General features: G+C 47.7%; 3 protein-coding genes and 1 long non-coding RNA gene across 11 annotated transcripts in view; 1 reads left to right on the top strand and 3 right to left on the bottom strand.

The window, feature by feature from the left end:
• The first annotated feature begins 4,872 nt into the window (after positions 1-4,872).
• LOC120948545 (ATP-dependent 6-phosphofructokinase) lies at positions 4,873-14,213 on the top strand. Of its 5 annotated transcripts, none has more exons than XM_040364991.2 (7): positions 4,873-5,081; positions 5,629-5,878; positions 7,537-8,033; positions 10,230-10,338; positions 11,524-11,712; positions 11,788-13,073; positions 13,152-14,213. In XM_040364991.2, the coding sequence occupies exons 2-7, from the start codon at positions 5,732-5,734 to the stop codon at positions 13,291-13,293; spliced, it is 2,370 nt and encodes a 789-aa protein (XP_040220925.2). In that variant the 5' UTR covers positions 4,873-5,081; positions 5,629-5,731; the 3' UTR covers positions 13,294-14,213. The 5 variants fall into 5 exon arrangements, with proteins under 5 accessions (XP_040220925.2, XP_040220926.2, XP_040220924.2 ...); XM_040364992.2 differs by lacking the exon at positions 10,230-10,338 and adding an exon at positions 8,233-8,341; XM_040364990.2 differs by lacking the exon at positions 10,230-10,338 and adding an exon at positions 9,201-9,309 and having other exon boundaries at positions 4,874-5,081; positions 5,632-5,878.
• Positions 5,030-5,621, bottom strand: LOC125906873 (uncharacterized). Its single transcript, XR_007452186.1, has 2 exons — positions 5,234-5,621; positions 5,030-5,105 (listed from the first exon to the last, which is right to left on the bottom strand). It is a non-coding gene; the product is annotated as an uncharacterized LOC125906873 (long non-coding RNA).
• Positions 14,184-15,328, bottom strand: LOC120948546 (uncharacterized). The gene is made up of 2 exons (XM_040364993.2): positions 14,758-15,328; positions 14,184-14,684 (listed from the first exon to the last, which is right to left on the bottom strand). The coding sequence occupies exons 1-2, from the start codon at positions 14,941-14,943 to the stop codon at positions 14,325-14,327; spliced, it is 546 nt and encodes a 181-aa protein (XP_040220927.2). The 5' UTR covers positions 14,944-15,328; the 3' UTR covers positions 14,184-14,324.
• Positions 15,329-15,391: 63 nt separating this feature from the next.
• Positions 15,392-21,043, bottom strand: part of LOC120948544 (serine-rich adhesin for platelets) — a 43,838-nt gene continuing 38,186 nt past the window's right edge. For all 4 annotated transcript variants that reach the window (XM_040364984.2, XM_040364986.2, XM_040364987.2 and 1 more), the window contains 2 exons: positions 20,776-20,999; positions 15,392-20,702 (listed from right to left, as the gene is read on the bottom strand). In XM_040364984.2, coding sequence (XP_040220918.2) covers positions 17,797-20,702; positions 20,776-20,999 — 3,130 coding nt within the window. In that variant the 3' untranslated portion in view covers positions 15,392-17,796. The remainder of the gene's footprint in view (positions 20,703-20,775; positions 21,000-21,043) is intronic.

The following is a 21,043-nucleotide window of genomic DNA, read 5'->3' as shown; positions in this document are numbered from 1 at the left end:
CACGCCAATGGGACACATGGGACGGAGGACTAGAGATCGCATGGGATCGTAAGGGATGATGTCCACTGGGTGTGTTGTGCTGGCAGAGTGTGGCTGTGTGTTTTCGTGTACCAGTACCAATCCCCCCCTCATCCATTTCCTCTGTTTTTCGAAGACGAAGAGCAAAAGAGAAACCAGATATAACACAAATGTTTAAAACGCGGTGAAGAAGAAGGAAGGGGTTTGAGGAGGATAAAAAGGTAGCTAACAAACTTTTTAAAACTGTGTACGAATGTGGCCAACTGACAGTGTTGTTTCGTGTAAAGAAAAATGAGGGGATTTGGGGCTACAAATTGCAAATTAAAACAAAGAGAAAGAGCAGGCAAGATAGATGTATATCGTTTTTGTTTTATGCTGTTGCAAGCTAAACACGTTTGTGGCCGCTCAGTCCCCTCCCCTGGGCACGTTGTGGATAAGTGCGAATACCTAGGGGAGGGAGAGGGATAGGGCGAGGCAGATCTAATCTAGTTGAATGTAATAATGCAGCAAAAACCTGTCGTCTTACATCATTATAAAGCACCATCAGCAAAAAAACCGAGAAAAGCTAGCGCGTAGCAAAAGGAAGGGAAGCCTCCGCCGCACACACACACATTTTCCACGTCCCAAATTGGGCCGTTTAAAAACAAAATTCCAGCAATATGTGTGTGTGTCAGTCTTACCATCTATTGCCGAAATGGTCCGCACATACACATTACCACCACCATCGCACATATGCTGCGGACCATTTCGGGCACCGGAGGAGGTCCACCCTACTCTGCCACTCAAGCAGGAAGTCCTGTAAACGGGAAGAAAAGAAGCAAAATCATGTTGAAAACGAACATCAAATGGAAATTATTACTCTTGTAAAACAACATCAAACAGAACAAAACAAAACAAAAACAAGCAAGTCGTGTCGTCGTCGTCGCCGTCGTTTAATCAAATAAAAGAGCAGTAAAACAAACATGTCAAAATTGAACAAGTTTACCAAAAAGAAACTACCAACAACAGCACCCCACACCACCACCGTAGTTTATGTGAAACCGTAAAACAGGAAAAGGAGAAGAATGGGTGGGAACATTTCCCGCCCACAAACACTTTACACACACACATACAAAAACACAAACACTAACAGTGCATAAACACACACACTACGTTCTCCACCACTCTTGACACACTGAAAGAAAGAGATCCGCGCTAGGGAAAATCAAAGCCAACTGCAATGTATGTCCCCAACAAGGAACTAAAGTCAGTACACTATTACTATTACAACAACTACTACTACTACAAGCAAGCAAGCAAGTAAGCAGCAGCGTGTGTTGTTTCCGTGACAAAGCATGGTTACCTTTGTTTTTGCTCTATTCGTGAAGTGAATAAACGCAAACCCAGTTGTAAAAACCAAGAAACAATAATGGATGCGAAGCAGCTTTCCCGTATACGTCCCGGCTGTGTATTGTGTATGTGTGTGTGTGTTTGGGTCCGTTGGGAATAGAGTGGGGGGGGGAAGCTTTGAAGGATGAAGCTGTTCGTCTCCGGTGGACGGAAAATGCACACTGTGTGTTGCTATAAAAGGGAGGAGTGGGACACTTTCCCCCATCATCATCCGGTTCCGGTTTGGTAGTAGCTTTGGGAAGGAAAGGGGCACACAGGAAGAAAAGGATCATGAGAGGGAGAGCGTAAGGGGGAAAACAATCTCGGAGTGAACACGTACACGCGAAAGCTGCAGAGTATAGTCACAACAAGCTAGAGTTTGGGAAATTTGCTTGAAACCTCCACCACTACCATATTTCCTATGTGGCATGTCCCGTAAAAAGACAAAAAGTATGCGTCGGAAGTGATCTTCATTCCCTTTTTCTGCGCTCTTGACACTACTAACGCGTGTGTCCGTGGGGCCGCATGTCCCGAAGGCGATGTTAGTGAAACACGTTACCAATTCATAATTAGTTAAATTAATTCATTCAACCATACATAAATCGGACGAATCGTGTTCTTAGAGTCGTCAGAGGAGTTAGATTTTGAAACCATTTGGAGAACCCATCTTCAGTGAAAATGGATTTTGGAAAGGATAAGGAGACTGTTGCATCTTATTAGAATCGTGCCAGCGTCTCTTTCATTCATTTTGGAGTTTAAACACGGACGATTTTTAAATAAAAGTTTGGGATCGTTACGTTTGTGTGGATATCCAACTTCTAGCAACTAGCGGTTGTTCGCGTTTTTTGATAGCCAAATACGGAAGGAAGTCCTTCCTAGTAGATAGGAAACAAACTAACTGCTACAACTACTACTACTACTACTACAAACACTACTCTAGTAGCAGTTACTACTACTTCGTCCTTATGCCCGCATTCGAGCCGCAGCATCCTTCCTCTTTTAAAGAAACCTACTTCTTTCGTGTACTCTGTCTCTTTCTCTCTATCTATCTCTCTACCAACAAACCAGAAACCGATAAAATTAGTCATACGATTCTACAGATTTGTCGCATAAAGTAGTGAAAACTGCAGTGAATTGTCTCTTTAAAAGCGAACTAAATCTTAAAAGGAAGAACATGTTCAACCAAACAGTAACAGAAACGCTAAACCAACGGTGATCGATAGAGTTTCCAACAGATGATGATTGTTCATAGTTTATTGTTTCCGTTCCATTGGTTCTGCTGTGACAAAATAGATCCCATTTTAAAATGCGTTCTATGTTGATTAAAGGAAAAACACACACACATAAGCATACAGAAGAGCTTGCATGGCAGTTAGAAACTCCTTTAAATAGTAATAGAAAACAATACGCCACACACACAGAATAGACAAAACACACACACGCGCAGCAGAAATAACACAAAACAACACAGCAGCTAACAACAGCGCAGTTCTTGTTGATAAAATCCTATGGCTCACAGAGCAACAAAACAGGCAAACATAAAAAAAAGGCTATCAAATTTACAGGAAATTGAAAAGGTACGAAATAAACGTTTCTCAAGCAGTTTTGCTAACCCATTGATGTAGACCTTTAAATGCAAACGCTCTTCTTTTGGTTTGTTCGTTACCCTAGGATGTGATGAATGGATGCAGTCGGAGTTTTGGTGCCGAACCTCTGTTTGGTTGGCGTTCCGAAGCATAAAACAATTCTAAAGCAGGACAAATAGAGAACACTTAGAACACACACACACATACACACACAAGCAGTACACGTGACATTACTAGTAAATGCAAACAGAAGCAGCGTCGTGCCCCAGCAATTGTGTATTTCCAACATTCTAAGCTAACCCCTAAAAACATTAAGAACAACAGAAACCAGAAACTGACTCTTGGAGCAAACCTAAAAATCCTAAACAGAAATATGGAAGAAATCAGAAAGCAGTAAGAAAGTAAGCTAAAGCAACAAACAACAACACAAAACTGGAAAGAAAGACGACAATTAGCGAAACAAAATCATGTGCTGCTTTACTGGACGAAACAAACAAACTAGACACAAGCAAACAGAACAGAGAACAGAAGAAGATAACAAAGCAGCCGCAGCAGCAACCAGCAGCAAGCTGCATACAGCCAATTGCGCGCGCGTGCGCGTGCGCCTCAGTGCATGAATATACTCATCTTCGTTTTTCGGTATTTATCGCTGTTTCACATTCTCTATATTGGTTGTATCATATGTGGAAGATAAGAAAATGGAGAAAACAATAAAAAAAACACAATAAAACAAATGTTTTGCCAACATTCCAGTGATTTTAGCTCGTGAGAAAGAGCCAACGAGAATAAGTACATTCTTCGCATTCCTGTGGAGAGGGATAGTGGGGGGTGTCTTCCTTCTCTCTCGTTTTGTACAGTTATGTTGCTGATTTCATAGTTTGCTTTGATCGTTATTTACACACCCCTTCTAGCCGGGAGCTGCTGAGTCATGAAGATACACCGCCAGCTCAAGCCGTCATTTTTGCGAATTTCATTTCCTTTGTGGTAATGTTTCGTCATGCTTGCGAATAAACGGCCGCAACGAGTGAAATGAATCACCGGTTCAACAACCCCCCACCCAGGGGTGTTGGCTTTTCGGGCGGTAATTGCACGTGACTGGAAGCACGTTTCATGGCAACAGAGCAGCGGTGTTTATAACCGGTTTATAAGTGATTTTTGCATCATCCCTTGTTCCTTTTTAGCGATAATGACGGTGAACTGCGTGATGTGCTTTCATCAGCTAAAATGAAAATGGTGAATGAACATTTTGGAAAACCGACTTGGAAATATCCATTTGCTTTTCGTTAAAGAGCACGTTCTCGCAATTGAAAGTTAGAACCTTAGTTCTGACTCCACAATGATGCAATCGTATCGTTTGAATGGGAAAGCCCGAATTCTACCCCGAAACATAATCGTAACCATTTGCTTGGTAATGGGAAAGGATGATAGCAATGTGGCATTTTAAGGAATGCATCAAAGCATAATTTTATAAAAGATTTCACTACATATTTTCCACAAAAAAAAACCGTTTATTCGCGCTTCTTTTTCTCCCCCGCTTGCCGGCATTTGACAGCTGTCAGCTATTGCCTGCTTTCGTGCGCACGCAGGTTCGTCCAACGTGGTGCAAATTGACGGTTTACTGTGAAACAAAGAAACATACACACATCCACACACGGTTTTATTCCTGAAACTGATTGCAATTTAAAATGTGCATGAAGTGAGAACTCATGACAAAAATTAGTTTGTAATTATGTTTTCAACAAAATAATGATTAGAGCATTATTTACCCATTGCAGCTGCCCGTCCCTTGCAAGCATGTTGTTGCGCGCTACTGTCAATTGGCGTTTGGTTGTGGTAGTGCAAAACACTGACACGAGCGAACCTTCGCACCACGCGCTGCATAAACATTGATTTTGCTTATAAAGTCACCTTGAGATGTCACGGATCACCTTTGGGAAGCCCGTCCACTAGCGAGAAAAAAGGAACCGCCGTTTGTGTTCGCCTCTTGCAGTTGCGTTTCTCTCACAACAGAGTCGGTGGCTGATTCGCGGACTCCGAGACACCCCTCTATCGTAGCACCTCCCAGTAGCGTGTGTGCCCGTGTGTGTGGTACAGTTCGGTGGATTAACGGTGAGTGTTGCTGGCACCGTGTGGCTGTGAATTGCAAAGTGCGTGGAAAATTGCATCCATCGTCGTCCCGCGTTAGTGATTCCAGCGGTTGTGTAGGTTGTTGAGGAAGAAAATGGTTTAGAGTTTAGTGCGAATGAACTACACCAACTTACGGATGCACGAACGCCCTCCTTCTTCATCGTGATATAACTCGTTGATCCTTGTGTGGCTTGGGCTGTTCGTGATCCTTGCTCGCCTGTGGAAGTGGTTCCGATTTCCGGACGGTACCAAAACTGGTGGATGTGAAGGACCGATCGAGAGTGGTCGAGAGGCAAAGCAGATTAGCAGACTGTCTCTGCTAGATTGTGCAATCTAAGCAACTTTCTTCCCTCCCGCGCTACCACTGCGTTACCGGGGAAATCGTTGAATCGTGCGCGCGTGTCTGGCTGTGTGGTGCTTGTGTGTGTTGGTGTGTGGTGATGTGATGTGATTACTAAAATGGAAAGTTTTCTCTTTCTTCCTCTTCCTTTTTTTCTTCTTCCCCGGCATCTACTTAATCCTTTTGCAGCAGCTAGAGAACAGCGCGTCTGTGTGATTGAGTGTGTCGATCTCTGAGTGTGTGTGTGTAGGTTGTTGCATCAGCAGACAAAAGGATATCATCGTCCGTGGAAATGTCGAGCGCACCGGTACAACGGTTTATTCAGTTCGGGGCCCACAAGGGCAAGGGCATCGCCGTCTTCACCAGCGGCGGTGACTCCCAGGGCATGAATGCGGCCGTCCGTGCGGTGGTACGCATGGGTATCTACGTCGGATGCAAGGTAAGGCCGAAGGATATAACACTCAATTGTGATCATCAAAACCATTTCAAACCCCACCGAAGGAAAAACGACTCTCGGAGCGCCACTGGTTGAATCGCCAGCGTCTAAATATATCCCAACACCGGCCACCACGCGTGTGATTGTCAATGTACAGGCATACACACACGCATACACGTACGCGTACGCATTGATACGCACCATGATGCCCCGCCCCCTAGCGTCTTGTACTTTTGATTGACTCGCCTACTGAGGAATGTGTCCTGATCGGCAAGGATACAATTAGAACATGGCCCGTGTTGGCCCAACCGTCCCAAAATATCGTGTACAGTTCACAGTCACGTTTTGGTCGATGGTCAACAGAGTTAACCGTGACCGTGCACATTACATGCACATGACGACGGTTGCCAACGACGGTTTGTTGATGTTGGCAGATCGGCGTTATCAGCATTTCGATGCGTCGAACACGCCGCTTTCCCGTTGTCACTTTCAGTTGGGGAGTGGGGGGTGGGCACCCAACGGCCAGTTAAGTGATAAGGTTATGAAACAGTAGTTTTTATGACACTTTATGGTGTTGGTTTTCACTTTCAGCTTGGCCAGAGCGTATGCGCGCGCGGGACACATATTTGCACGGCGTGTTTGATTTGATTGTGTTGAGAGACAGGCTGTTTGATTAACGAACAACACAATTGACTTGACCTTTGACAAAAGTGTTCTTTTGTCTCCCCCAAATCGCACCCTTTAATTGACCTATATTAACCTTTCTTTGCGTGCGTGCGTTGATAAAATAACGTCCAAAAGGAAACCTCCCTTGTTCTCCCTTGCTCCCCCTTCTTAGACCGTTGACCTTCAAACGGTCATAAAGTTTTCGGATGCTTTTTCAGAAAGGAACAACGTTCGTTTGTTCTGCCCCCAAAATCGTCCACCCTCACCGCAGGGGGAGGGGGTGGGGAGAGTGTAGTTGTTGGCAAAACTGCAGGAAGGAAGGTCATCCCAAAGGTTAAATCGTTCAATTTGGAGCAATTGTGGAGTGGCCGCGCGCTCGCCAGCCTGTGTTCGGGGCTTCGGGGAGAGATTTCCAACCCCCCTCCCCATTCCGGCCTCTAAGAGCGTGAGAGAGAGAAGAGAGTTATTTATAAGTACATAAGTAACACAGCTCAAGCTCTCGAAGATTTTGCAATGGGGCCGAGACACTGGCACTGGGATGGAAACCGGGTGGAGACGCCAGGTGGTTCGTATTTGTGCTGGCGGTTCGTAAATGCATGTGGAGCTTCTTCAACTGGTGAACTGGGACCGAGTTGCCTTTCACGTGCACATTTCCAAGCGTGATGAAGTGGAATTATTGGCTTTCAAACGCACCGCCATCACAATCAGCTTATTTTGTCAAAAGCCAGTAGGGTAGGTAGCTCTTCTAATTAGATTGCCGATTAGATTGGCACAGCTTAATTGCTCATTAGTATGTGAGGAAATCGATAGCGAACGGTGCAAGAATGTCATAACAAGAGCAGGTTAGTAATGATCACTCTAATGCCTCTAATGTGAAGTTAGAGCACAGGGTGGTTTTATGAAACATTCATACAGTCAGACTCATCTATAATTAACGACACTGAATACTATACTGCACAGGATACTAATGCGGTTCTCCATCCTCACAAACGCAGGTGTACTTCATCCGCGAAGGCTACCAGGGCATGGTAGACGGTGGTGACAACATCGTCGAGGCAAACTGGTCGTCGGTGTCGAGCATTATCCATCGCGGTGGTACCGTGATCGGTTCGGCCCGTTGTAAGGACTTCCGCGAGCGGGCCGGACGGCTGCAGGCCGCCCACAATCTCGTGTCCCGCGGCATCACCAATCTGGTCGTGATCGGTGGTGACGGTTCGCTGACCGGTGCCAACCTGTTCCGGCAGGAATGGGGCAGCCTGCTGGACGAGCTGCTGGCCAGCAATCGGATCACGCAGGACCAGCGCATCAAGTACAAGAGCCTGCACATTGCCGGCATGGTCGGTTCGATCGATAACGATTTCTGCGGCACGGACATGACCATCGGTACGGATTCGGCGCTGCACCGTATCATCGAGGCGATCGACGCGATCGTCAGTACGGCGTACTCGCACCAGCGTACCTTCATCATGGAGGTGATGGGTCGTCACTGTGGGTAAGTTGCGAAAGGGTTTTTCGGTACATCCGGCTACTGGATACTGTCGCAAATGATCCTCCCGATCGAGAGCAGAGAGCTAATGATCCTTTTTTATTCTTTCCCACTCTTGTCTACGCACGAAACTGTCTCTCCGTCTCTTCGTCTCTCTCTCGCTCTCGCTCTCTTGATCGCTCCAACCCTTTGGGTGGAATTAAAGCTATCTAGCGGTCGTTGCCGGCGTCATTTCTGAGGCCGACTACGTCTTCATTCCCGAGTCTCCGCCGCCCCGCGACTGGGAGACCAAAATCTGCGACAAACTCGAACAGGCAAGCGCATCCTCCTCCTCCTCCTCCTCTGTCCCGTCTGTCGCTACCCTTGGACACCCCCCTCCCCTTCCCATTATTTTGCATCTTTATTCGCATCTCTTTCTCACTCTCTCTCTGCAACCCTCGATTGACATCATTCGATTCCACCGCCAGTGCGCCGTATCGTTGTAGCCTCACACAGTAATTTGCGGAAAGCGGAAGAAACCGATGGAGGCGACTGTCACCTCTTCATTCTTCCATTACGGAATGAAGTGGAAAATGTGGCTGCCAAAGCACGCTGATAATAGCATCAATCAGATCACCTTGTCACTAAATGCACCTTGCGACTTTGGAGAAAATCAAACGTGTCCCCCGATCGTGCGTGATCTCTCTGTTTTGTTGGTGTCCTTTTCCGGTGTGTTCATTAAAATGTTTTCCCTCTAAACTGAACGATCCCTCTCCTGCAGGACGTTCGAGTGCTGACTACTTCCCGTGTTGTGCATGAACAGTGACGTATTTCCGTCCTTTAACATCCTTGCTGTCGATTTGCTGAAATCCCAGTTTGTACTCTCTCTTTCTCTCTGTCCACTCTCTTTCTCTCTATCTCCAGTGTTGAAGAATGTCCTTTTTCTTCTTGATTTGACTCAGAATTCAATCATTGACCAGTTACCAAAGACACAACTCCATAAACACATCATTGCGATCTCCTTAATTATTGGATATTAGTTTAAGCTATGATCTTGCTGCTCCTCCTTGGGAATACGCTGTTAGCGAAATACGCCATCCACATTCGATCATCGATGAAACATTGAACGCCCTACCATACACCAAAATTGCTCTCCACTCCATGTCCGTTTGCATTTGTTCATGTTTTTCACAGCTATCTGGCGGTAGTGGCCGGTCTGTGCGTCGAGGCCGACTACATTTTCATTCCCGAAGATCCACCGAAACCCGATTGGCCGGAACGTCTCTGCAAGCAATTGACACAGGCAAGCAAATTGGACGGGCTGGGGGGAAGGGGCTGGCCGCCAAAGGAGCCAAGCCAAACGAAAAATCACAACACACCTCCAAAAATCATGCAATTCCAAATTCGAAGTACCGAAATTATCGCTTCAAATCACCTTGGCTGCTACTACTACTACCACTGCGCTATTACTACTTCTACTACTACTACATGCTGCAGTTGCTTCTTGTTTCGAAATATTTTTGTTTCCCGCTCCATCTTTGCACGATCATGATCAAACGACCATATGATCATCATACACCGAATTGGCATAATTCATTTGGGTTTTTGGGGTTGTGTGGTGTTTTGCATGAGCGGCATACAATTCATCGACACACACACACATACAACACGCGTTGTTGCTGCTGCTGTTGTTGTTTCACACGTTTTTATATGCATTTGCTGTGAATGTGCAAATTTCACATTTGTTTTTCTTACTTAACGATTTCTAGATTCGTTCATTAGATATCATAGCTGTATTTTCATCGTTTTTTTTTCCTCTCGAACCAATCATCCATCCATCATATTGGTGCGATCAAGATCAACAGATTGGCTAAATGAATTGTTTTTAAATTGAAACCGCAAAAGACATCGAACACTAACGTCATTCTTGAGGTGACAAAAGGGAGGAAGAAAAAGGCTATCGAAGAAGGCATCCAAGAAGGCTTGGAGAGGCCTTCGTTGTTTTGTGCCTAGTAACAGCAAGAGAGAAAGAGTACCGAAGGTGGCCGATCTAGTCACCTTTATTCCCATCTCAGCGAGTGTTGACATAACTGTTTGCTCTTTGTAATGTATTATTACCAGCGTGTCCTGTAAACCTTTTACCCTGTTCGTTCCGTTTTAACCTTTCTCATCACGTCTCAACCGCATTACTACCATTTATTACTATTATTGTGTGCATTGTAGTTACCTGGCCATAATGGCTGCTTTAGCTAGCGAGGCGGACTATGTGTTCATACCGGAAGATCCCGTAGTGCATAATTGGCCAGAAAAGTTATGTAAGAAGATACTGCAGGTATGCATCGCTCATCGTTCGCCACCGAACATCACTCAACAAAACTATTTTTAATGCTTCCCCGTACAACTGAGCATCTCTCCCCCCTGCTCATTCCGATGAAGACTAATACAGATACGAAACCACTCCTTTCCCCACTCAGGCTCATTCCTACTTCCAGATTCCTACTCCTTTATTATTCCACTAACGAAGAAACGATGGAAGAGGCTACAAGTCTTTGCCATCCACGAACAGATCTCGACTGGAATGGTGGGACGCAGTGAAGTTTCAACTGTTATAGACTTGTTTTATTGTTTAGCCTATTTGCTTGTGGTTTCAACAACGCGCCAAGTTGGTCTATATCGTTCTCAGTTGATATTTCGTTTTAGCTTTCTACAAACACAGCACACACAAACACAAAAAACCTGAAGCTTTGTCAGAATTATTATAGCAAAGGATCTCCGTAAGTGCGTCCACGTAGACAAAGGCAACATCGTCCCAAAATAAGCAAAGATCTTAGTAAATCATAAACCGAAGTAGGCGCATGCACCAAACTCAAAGCTCACGTTATTGTTTACTCTCATTTTATAGGATCTGCATGATCGTTAGCAGTATATATGTGTGTGTGTTTTTATTTCTTCTGTTAATTATTGCTTCTGCTTAGACTGTTTTTTCGCACCGTTTTTGTTAAAAAAAAAGCATCTAAAGCTCTGCTCTGTTTATCATTGCGCTTTCAAGCTTTTTAGCAGTTTAATGTTGCTGTTCGTGTTTGTTGTTGTTTTTTTTTACTTTTTCTTTTTTTTCTAGCATTCAATCCACGATCTTCGATCAGTGATGGAACAAACAACAGAAAAGTCCTGATTTTTAGATCCTTGCCAATGATGGTACAAAAAACGAAAAACAAAATCCCAATTCGATCCTCGATCATCCGTCACTGGACGATTACTTTTGGTTTCGTGGACGAGCGCGCGTTTGCCCTCACACATTGTAGGGCATGCCGCTTCCTACCGCTCTTACTACTAACTCCTTCAAACCCTCATGCTCCCACTCAATCACACCCATCGCACTCAACTCATCTCTATTTTTCTTCATCGCTCATTCACTTTCTGCCAATAACTGTGGTTCGCTCATAAACGGAAACCCTCTAATGCTCTGTCTTTCTGTGTGCTTAACCTTTCGATACAATGCAACGTGACGGAACTACAGGAACGTTCTGCTGGCCAGCGCCTGAACATTATCATCGTGTCGGAGGGTGCTATTGATCGCGATGGCAATCCGATCACGGCCGAGAAGGTGAAGCAGGTGGTCGTCGATCGTCTGCAGCAGGACACGCGCATCACCGTGCTGGGTCACGTGCAGCGTGGTGGCAATCCGAGTGCTTTCGATCGTGTTTTGGTAGGTGCAGAGTGTCCTACTATATGTGCTTCTCAAGGTCGCATGCTAAAACTACTTCTTCTCCAATGCTTGTAGGGTTGCCGCATGGGTGCTGAAGCAGTGCTGGCACTGATGGAAGCGGACGACAAGACGGAACCGTGCGTCGTATCGCTCGACGGCAACCAGGCCGTCCGGGTGCCGCTGATGGAGTGTGTCGAGCGGACGAAAGCCGTCGCCAAAGCGATGGAGGACAAGAACTGGGAGCTGGCGGTGCAGCTGCGTGGCCGCTCGTTCGCACGCAATCTCGAGACATACAAGATGCTGACGCGCCTGAAGCCGCCGAAGAGTGCGTTCGACGAGCAGGGCCGCGGTCTCGGTGGCTACACGATGGCCGTGATGCACATCGGTGCGCCAGCCTGCGGCATGAATGCGGCCGTGCGTTCGTTCGTGCGCAACTGCATCTACCGGGGCGACACGGTGATGGGCATCCACGACGGTATCGAGGGGTTGGTGGCGGGCCACATCAAGAAGATGGAATGGTCCGACGTGACCGGGTGGGTGGGCCAGGGCGGTGCGTTCCTCGGCACGAAGCGCACGCTGCCCGAGGGCAAGTTCGCGGATATTGCCGCCCGGCTGAAGGAGTTCGGCATCCAGGCGCTGCTGATTGTGGGCGGGTTCGAGGCGTACCACGCCGCCGGCCAGATCACGGACCAGCGCAGCAAGTTCAAGGAGTTCTGCATCCCGATCGTCGTCATTCCGTCCACGATCTCGAACAACATGCCCGGCACGGAGTTTTCGCTCGGCGCCGACACGGGGCTGAACGAAATTACGGAGATTTGCGATCGCATCCGCCAGTCGGCCCAGGGTACGAAGCGCCGCGTGTTTGTGATCGAGACGATGGGCGGCTACTGTGGCTATCTGGCAACGTTGGCCGGCCTGGCCGGCGGTGCCGATGCGGCCTACATCTACGAGGAGAAGTTCACGATCAAGGATCTGCAGCAGGACGTGTACCATATGGCGTCGAAGATGAGCGACGGCGTGCAGCGCGGGTTGATTCTGCGCAACGAAAAGGCTTCCGAAAACTACAACACCGAGTTCATCTACCGGCTGTACTCGGAGGAGGGCAAGGGACTGTTCTCGACGCGCATGAACGTGCTCGGCCACATGCAGCAGGGCGGTTCGCCTACCCCGTTCGATCGTAACATGGGCACCAAGATGGCGGCCAAGTGCGTCGAGTGGCTGGTGGAGCAGCTGAAGGCCAACACTCAGCCGGACGGGTCGATCAATGCTACCGCTCCCGAGACGGCCTGTCTGCTCGGACTGGTGCGTCGTCAGTACAAATTCTCCCCGCTCAAGGAGCTGATTGGTGAGACCAACTTTATGTAAGTAGCGTGCGCTGGTGTCATTCTTTTCGGGCAACTTCCGGCTTATATTGAACGCCCTTTTTTTGCTCCTTCCAGGCAACGCATCCCCAAGCATCAGTGGTGGTTGAAGCTGCGCCCGCTGCTAAGAATTCTGGCCAAACACGACTCCACCTACGAGGAGGAGGGCATGTACATCACGGTCGAGGAGGAAATGTCGACGGACTCGCCGTGCGCTTAAGTGTGCCCGGGAAAAAAAACCCCAAAGAAGTGTAACATTACCTCCTCCAACGGAAAGGGGCAGATGGGGCAACATCTGAAGCCATAGCGAACAAGTCTTTGCCAATCTTTCGTTGTCGCTTTAGGCGAAGCTTTAAGCAACATTACACAGACACACACCCACACACATACACAAATTGTGTTTCCTTATCTTCTTTTCGATGTTTCTTAGCGAATGTCTGCGAAAAACGGTTCGCTTTAAGTAGACCGTCGATTCGCGTATTGTTTTCGTTTTCTTTAAGTAGTATTTATCGTTTATTGTGTTAACGTTAGCACCCACTTGCAAATCTAATTCTATCTCTAAAGTGTTGTTTTGTTGTTTGTTCTGTGCTATTAGTGAAAAGTATTATTACGAAATGATTTCTAACACACACAAACATCACGATCACGATCGAAGGGTAGTAACCATGCTGATATGATGATACCAAAAAAAACCCTCAAAAGCATAATATCGCACCGGTGAATCGAACAAAAAGCGATAACAAAGGCCAGTGACGCTAAGCACTTGTAGTGAATATCCAGTAATCGTGAGGTATTATTGCGGGGATGAAGACAGAACTACACAAACACACACACACACAAACACTCTCTCTATCTCTCTCTTCCTTCCACTCTGCCTACAACTGAGAGTGGGACTGGATGCAGATGAGATGCTAGAGAGAGAGCAAATGTTATAGATAATCTAATCTTACACTATACGTGATTCTGAAGGTAAACATTAAACGCTGTACCCCAACAGAGCCACCTACAACCACACACACACACAGATACACACCGAGAATCCTAATGTTAATGTACTGCTGCTAGCAACAGCCAGCCCCCGTTCGCTAGCGGGTCGTACATCCATTGAGATATGTAATAAAAAAGAATTTATTGTTGTGAGATCGGGTATCGGCTTTTTGAACAGAAAACAGGACAGGAATATATCACACATTGAAAACTCCGTTACACCATTACAATCTTCTTCGATCTCCTCCACAAGGTGCACGCGACTTAGCATTCCTCTCCAATTCTTTCGAGAGTTGTCGACCGGTGGCTGCTTGGATGATGCTGCCGTGGATGAACGGCAACAACCGGTGTCTTTGCGGGTGGTGTAGTTCCTGTGAATGCTGCTCCAATTGGGACGTTCGAGACTACCCGTGCACGACTGCCCTGGGCACTGTGGCCGGATCGGGCACAGTACCAGTGCTCCACCTCGGCGGCCACCACCAGCGACACCGCTTCGTACTGTTGACCCTCGACCCGGAACGCACAGCGGTTGGACGTTTCAATGTACCAGTGGAAAGCCTGCAGCAGTGGCCGCGGTTGTCCTTTCCCCGTCGTGCGCAATTCCTCGACCAGTGCTGCATTGTACTGAGGGTTGTAAGGAGCGCACATTAGTTCTGAATGTTAGTTTCTCTCTTCAGCCCATTCCGAGGATCGTTACCCATTTGTAGTGTTTGTACGCCTCGGCACCCATACTGTTGCGCTCGGTTCGCTTCGCCTGCAGGTGCCGCTGCAGCTCGTACAAACTGACCGTGCAGATGCTGTCCAGCGTAACGGACGGTGCCTTTCCGGCATCCTCACTGTACGCCAGGAACACGACATCAACGCGCGGTATCACTGAAGCCATACTGCTGTAGGATACCACCAACACGCACAGCACACACGCACACACACACAACACCACAAACACACCACTTTCGATCCACGCCGCAACGACAACGTTCCTGTTCTCAGCAGCTCCTGATCGAAAGTGATCGACAGCAAGACAACAGCATCTTCCGTTCGGCTTCCGTCACAGATGAGAGATGCTTCTAATCACACGCACACATTGAACGGGATACACTTTGGTGATAAGGAAACATGATGGAGAGTGTTTGAACATGTTGGTGGTGACTGTCCGAGATGTCAGAGATGTCAAACTCCAAAGGGCTCGTGGTACAGTAACATCCTTCGTGATCTCTTATCATCGCTTTGTCTTTGTAGTGGACCAAGTCAGCGCGGATGGATTTCACACTCTCTATCACACTTTCTTTCCTTTCATAGATGTTGTGTATTATTAAAAAAAACGTTTTCAATATTTTTCTTTTCTTTTCGTATATTCTGTTTTAACCACGGCGAGTGTTCGATTTTTCTGTATATATCATTTAAATCCACTTATACAATAGAAAGATGGGGCTTAGCTGATAGGATGCATTCTTGTGTTATCGTTTTGTTTTTCTTTTCTACTGTACCGTCACTGATTTTGAGGAAAGTCCTTCAAACAAACCCATCCATCAGCGACAGAGCAGGTGTGTAATTTTCGTGTTACAAAATGTGTGTGTGTTCGGTATATTATATGTGTATGCCCGGGGTTGTATATATCCTCTCTTGTTTGTGGCCAGGACTGGGTCACTGTCGCATCACTCCGAGCTTCAGGTGGTTTAACCAGTCAGAGTGGTGTGGTGTGTTCCCTCTGTTACCTTGTAATAAAAAAGTGTACGTTTTCCTATGAAATTTGTTTTTCTTTTCGGGAAGGTTTCGTGATAAATAAACGATTACAAAAAAGGTATGCCTGCACTGGAAGCAATCGGTTGATCGGGTTTTTCCTACTCCACTTCTGTGTCTATTGTTCCTGTCTGTTTGCTGCTCGTGATGCGCCTATAAATTCGCGCATATTGTGTTTGTGTAAAAATCAATCAGTAGAGTTTCTTATCATCTACCACTTTTTATCTTTTCTATTGCTTAACCTCTATATATATCATTTTGTTCCATTCATTTCCAGTTTTGACACGTTTTTATGTTGTTTTATAATCGTTTAACGTTTAATGCCTTACCGATTACGCTAGCATAACTTGTTTCGTGGCTAGTTTTATTTTACACACTCTATCCTTCCTTCTTATATTGTTTTGCACAGGTGTGCAACCCTTTTCTGATATTACGTTTAGATTTAATATGGCGTGGCGTGTATGTGTGCTGCACTTTACTAGAGCTCCTCTTTCCAGTGTCGAACTACAATTATTATACCGAAAAACGAAGAAACCCGGATGAAATGTTGGCCCAATATGAAATGATTGGCCTTCCAACAGAACGGAACGGAAAGGAACGAACTTTCTTCACAACGTTCCCTAATCCGAACTAATTAAACTCAGCGAGTCAGCGAGTTATGGGCTTTGCACCAAGTGCATATGGAAGACAAATATATTTAAAAAAAACAGAATCGAAAACAAGCAAATACAGTTCCCAGCCTGTTGAAACGCATCGCATCGAGGGAAAGAAAAAAGTGCGATAAAATAATATATCATCTCTACCTATCATCATGATCATCAATCATCATGTAGATTTCTTGTTTGTGGTCGTTCAAGTGTTTCTGATATGCTAGACAAGACCAAAGCCCACTGGGTGGGCAGTGAATGTTCAATTTTCCACACACGCAAAGGGTGTGCGCGAACTGGAGGTACAAAAATACAAAAAACTGTTCTGTAGGTTGTTTTTTGTTTGTTTCTAAACTGTTGTACCAAAATAAAAGCTCCCCTTCTCAGCCAAGTTGAGAGCATGGAACGCAAAAAACCAGGTATGCCCGTATAAAAATAGTTGTATACAATTGGTACATACGCATTTCTTGTATATAAAGTTTAGATTAGATGTACGTTGTTATATGTATGTATGTATGTATATATATAAGTGTGTACCTGGTAGTTGGTATCCTCTCTCTCTCTTTCTATATCAGGAGTTTTTCAAGAAAATAGATGTATATACGTTGGTCTGCAAATCCTCGTGGTGGTTTCAGATTCCTGTGAGCATACACCGATCCCGCCACACGACAAGAATACTCTCATAGTTAAAAACGGCCATTCCGCTACACTACTATGCTCTGGTACATCCTTCACTTCCGAGAGTGGGTTAATAAACGATATGCTTCACTTTGTTTAGTTTCTCTTTTACTTCGTGTACCGCTCTCCTTCTCCTGTTCGAGCTGTTCAGTTTCTTCTACTAGACAGGTCTCCTTGGTTCTCGATAACTTGATTCAATTCGCTGCTTCTTTACGTACTTCGTGTGGTGGTTCTTGCTATGTTTTCAGATTCGAAATCTAAACGCGCAGGGGTATTACATATCTTCTACCTTTTGTAAAAACCGGTCCTTTCTTGGCTGTTTTTATTTTTCTGTGTGTGTGTGTTTGTGTTGTCCCCTATTCTTCTATAAAACTATTCGACGACAGATTGATCAAATCAACGTGTCCGGGGCCCTTTCGCCCAAACACTACCACGCTAAAGTAATCACTAAACTCGCAATTAAAATCCACCTCAGGGTTTGCTTGGCACAAAACGCTATAGTTACACATACTTATCGAACTAAAACTGCATCACGGTCCACCACCAACACCACTTTTCCTTCTCTTCGCATGCAGTGGTGGTGGTGGTGCTTGTACTAATCATTAGTAGTAGTAGTAGTAGTCATAGTTACTGGTGTTGCCTCATCCAACCGCATGCCTACTTGGACGATGCTAGCAATTGCTATTCGCCGCAGCTCCCTCTACCGACAGAGCATGGTTCGAGGTACCGCCGACAGGAGCTTGCTGCAGTACCGACACTCCCCCTTCCATTCCTTCCGCTCCATATCGTGCCCGTTTCATCTCGGTGGCCGCCGCCGCCTCATCCGAGCCCGGTTTGTCGTCCGCTTTTCGCTTCACATTGTTGTTTATGTTGCGCTGGTCGTCGTCCCGTTCAGCAGCAGCACTGCCATTCACCCCATTCGCATTCACCAGCGACGGCTGGGCCGCGTCTTCTTCGTTATCTTCACAGCTATCCGTTTCGTTCCCGCTCGTGCCCCCGGCTGTGCCAGCGCCACCACTACTGCTGGAAGAACTGCTGCTACTGCTGCTGCTACCACCTCCGTGCGACCCATTTCCGCCTCCACCGGGAAGAACCTTTGCCGGATCCTTCACATTGAGGCGCGTCGCGAGCCGCTTCAGGCTGGACAACGAATTCTCACAGTCCGATGTGTCGATCTCGGTCAGATTCGTGCCGGACCGCTCGATCTCGGTGTACGTCCCAAACGGCAGCTTGCCCAGACACTCCAGCTTCAGCACGTGCATCTTCGAGCGCAGATGCTTCGCCAGATGGCCGTGAATGCGGAACCCGACCTCACAGTCCCGGCAATAGAACGGCCGCGGGTTGCTGTCCGTCGCCACGCCAAACGTGGTCGTCATCGACACCTTGTTGCGATGCGTCGCCGAACGTTCGTGCTTCAGGTAGAGCCCCTGGGACCGGAAGCTGGTACCGCACGGCTCGCACCGATACTTCCGCTCCATGTAGTGGATGTTCATGTGAATGCTCAGCTGGGACAGCTTGTGGAACTTTTTGTTGCAGATCTCGCACACCGGCCGGCCACCGTCTTCCTGGTGCATGGGCGTGAAGGCGGTAGGCGGTGTGCCGACAAACTCACCACCCGCGCCACCTCGAACACCGGCCGTCTTGAAGCTTTCCTCACCGACCACCACCACCTTACGGGCCGGGGCAACGAGACTTGCGCCGACGTCGCCCGTGCCGCTTCCTCCTTGCGGCGGTCCAGCAACAGTCGGCGGAACTGGTGGTAGAAGACTGCCGGCGGATGGTGGCTGTTGCTGAGCTGTCGTAGAAGCAGCGGCAGAAGGTACCGAGGTTGGTACACTGTCCGACGCCGCTTCCTGGTCAGACGAGCCGACAGTTCCGAGCGTTCCCACGGCGCTTTCACTTTCGGTACGCTTGCGTACGTTTGTCACCGCTTGGGCCAGCTTCAGGTACTCGGAAGCGAGCGTTTTAGCACTTTCAGGCACTAGTGGGACTGTTGGCGGTACCTTTGTGCTGGTAGAATTTGTACTGTTGCATCTAGGACGCGAGGTGGCCGTTGGTTCCGGCTCGACGATCGGTTGCGCTCGTGTGACGTCGAGTTTTACCGAACCCGCTGCTATTTCGGCCAGTGTGTCCATCGGTGAGGCATTCTCCGACACCAGCGGACAGTCATTGCGGGAGGAAGCAACGGTCGGGATGCTGGAAGTCACAGATATCTCACCGGACTGTTTGTTTTTATCCTGCTCCACCAATGCCAATGAGGGACTCTTCGCTTCGGTACGGGCTACACTTTCCACTGCCAGTGGTGACGCTCGATGACGCTCATTCTTTCCACTGAAGATTCGATACACGCGCTCGGTGGATGTCGTTGCAACTGTCGGAGCAGCAACCGAAACTGGACTGTTTGCTACACTGGTTGGAGTCGGTGGGCAGCTGGGAGGTATGGTAGCGCCTAAGGCAGGTGGTGGAATTACTGCCGGTGGTGGTGTAGCCTTTGCGGCAATGATCGGAACAGCCACCTGAGGAACAATCCTGTACACCTCCTCGTGCATCGGATGAATCGCCAGTGGATCCTGCAGATGACTGTCACGCATCGCGATGCCTCCGGCAATTGTGCTCGGTTTCATCTGGCTCTGCTTGATGCGGGTGTCCTGCAGTGCACGCTCTTTCAAGTACTCGTGGAAGTATGCATTCTCATCAACACCGGCACCGCCGGGTGTTGCCCCTCCGGTCGGTTCGAACGGTCCCATTGCGAACGGGATTTTGTCCGTGTTTGACACGAGCGTCGTTAGCAGATTGGCTGCACCGGTTATTGGCGCCAGCACATCCGAAACACGCACAATCACCTGTTGGTGATGAATCTGCTGCTGCTGTTGATGCTGCTGTGCAGGATGACGCTCTTCGTACGCCACCGGATGGGGTTGCAGTATTTGTTCCCGATCGTACCGAATTTGAGCCATTTGGCGGTGTAGCTCTATTGGAGCTTGCTGCGATTGTAACGGCGTTACCATGGCGAGCGGTTGCGGCGGAGCCCGATCATACTGATGCTGTGCAGAAGCGGCAGAAGGTTGTTGTACCACCGACTGTGTGCGCGGCTTCTTCGTCAGATCAATGGGTCGCGCTGTGTCATCCTCGTCGTCCGCGTCTCCGGCTTGCGCTGCCGCTTCATCACTAGCCGACGGGAAGGGTCGATCTCCGTCGCGTCTGCGTTTGCCCACATTGGGGTCCGAATAGTACTGTTCGTGTTTTAGCAGATTGAACTCAAGCTTTGGTCCACCGCCGTACGTTATAATGCGCCTCGGTGGATCGGACTTTACTGCAACGGAAGGCGATTGAGCGCGAGGCTTCGGAGACCCTGCAGCGGCGTAACCATGGCGTTGCTGTTGTTCCGGTGTGAGATACGAATTGATGTGCTGAGTTATGTAGGCCGCAGCTGCTTCGGGTTCGCCTCCACCGCCCCCGGGAGCACCTGGTTGTGGGCCCGTTCCCAGGCTACTGCAGGCCGACGTGGGACGTGTCATCGAGAGCGACAACAATCCTTCGGCAGCCTCGTGCTCTGGCAGACGGCTCTTCAGTTCCTCTGCAAAATATCAAAAACAATAGGAAGGTTAGATGTTTGTGCAAGACTAACGGAATTATCAACAGACACTTACCACTATCATCAGTATCGTCACCGTCACTATCCGTTGCTGTATCCGAATCGCCCGGAATCGTCGACGTGCGCTCACTGGATATCGATTGTTGATCACCCTCAATGTCGATATCGGCACCATCGTCGTCTACGTGCACCGGCACCGGATTCAGGCCCAGCTCCGTGCACTTCTTGTAGTGACTCTTCGATTTCATGTGCTTCGTCAGATTGCCCTTCGTTTTGAAACTGCAAAAAAAAAAAAGGAATTAATAAAACCATCTTCGTTGATT

Source organism: Anopheles coluzzii, chromosome 2, assembly GCF_943734685.1.
Source record: "Anopheles coluzzii chromosome 2, AcolN3, whole genome shotgun sequence".
In the NCBI taxonomy this organism is placed as follows: Eukaryota; Metazoa; Arthropoda; class Insecta; order Diptera; family Culicidae; genus Anopheles; species Anopheles coluzzii.
This window is presented reverse-complemented; position numbering and strand designations above follow the sequence as displayed.

Coding starts and splice junctions, on each gene's coding strand:
- LOC120948545 (XM_040364991.2), top strand. CDS start 5,732: ATGTCGAGCGCACCGGTACAACGGTTTATTCAGTTCGGGGCCCACAAG. Junction 5,879..7,536: donor GTATCTACGTCGGATGCAAG/GTAAGGCCGAAG, acceptor TCACAAACGCAG/GTGTACTTCATCCGCGAAGG. Junction 11,713..11,787: donor GTGCTTTCGATCGTGTTTTG/GTAGGTGCAGAG, acceptor CAATGCTTGTAG/GGTTGCCGCATGGGTGCTGA.
- LOC120948546 (XM_040364993.2), bottom strand. CDS start 14,943: ATGGCTTCAGTGATACCGCGCGTTGATGTCGTGTTCCTGGCGTACAGT. Junction 14,685..14,757: donor CGTACAAACACTACAAATGG/GTAACGATCCTC, acceptor TACAACCCTCAG/TACAATGCAGCACTGGTCGA.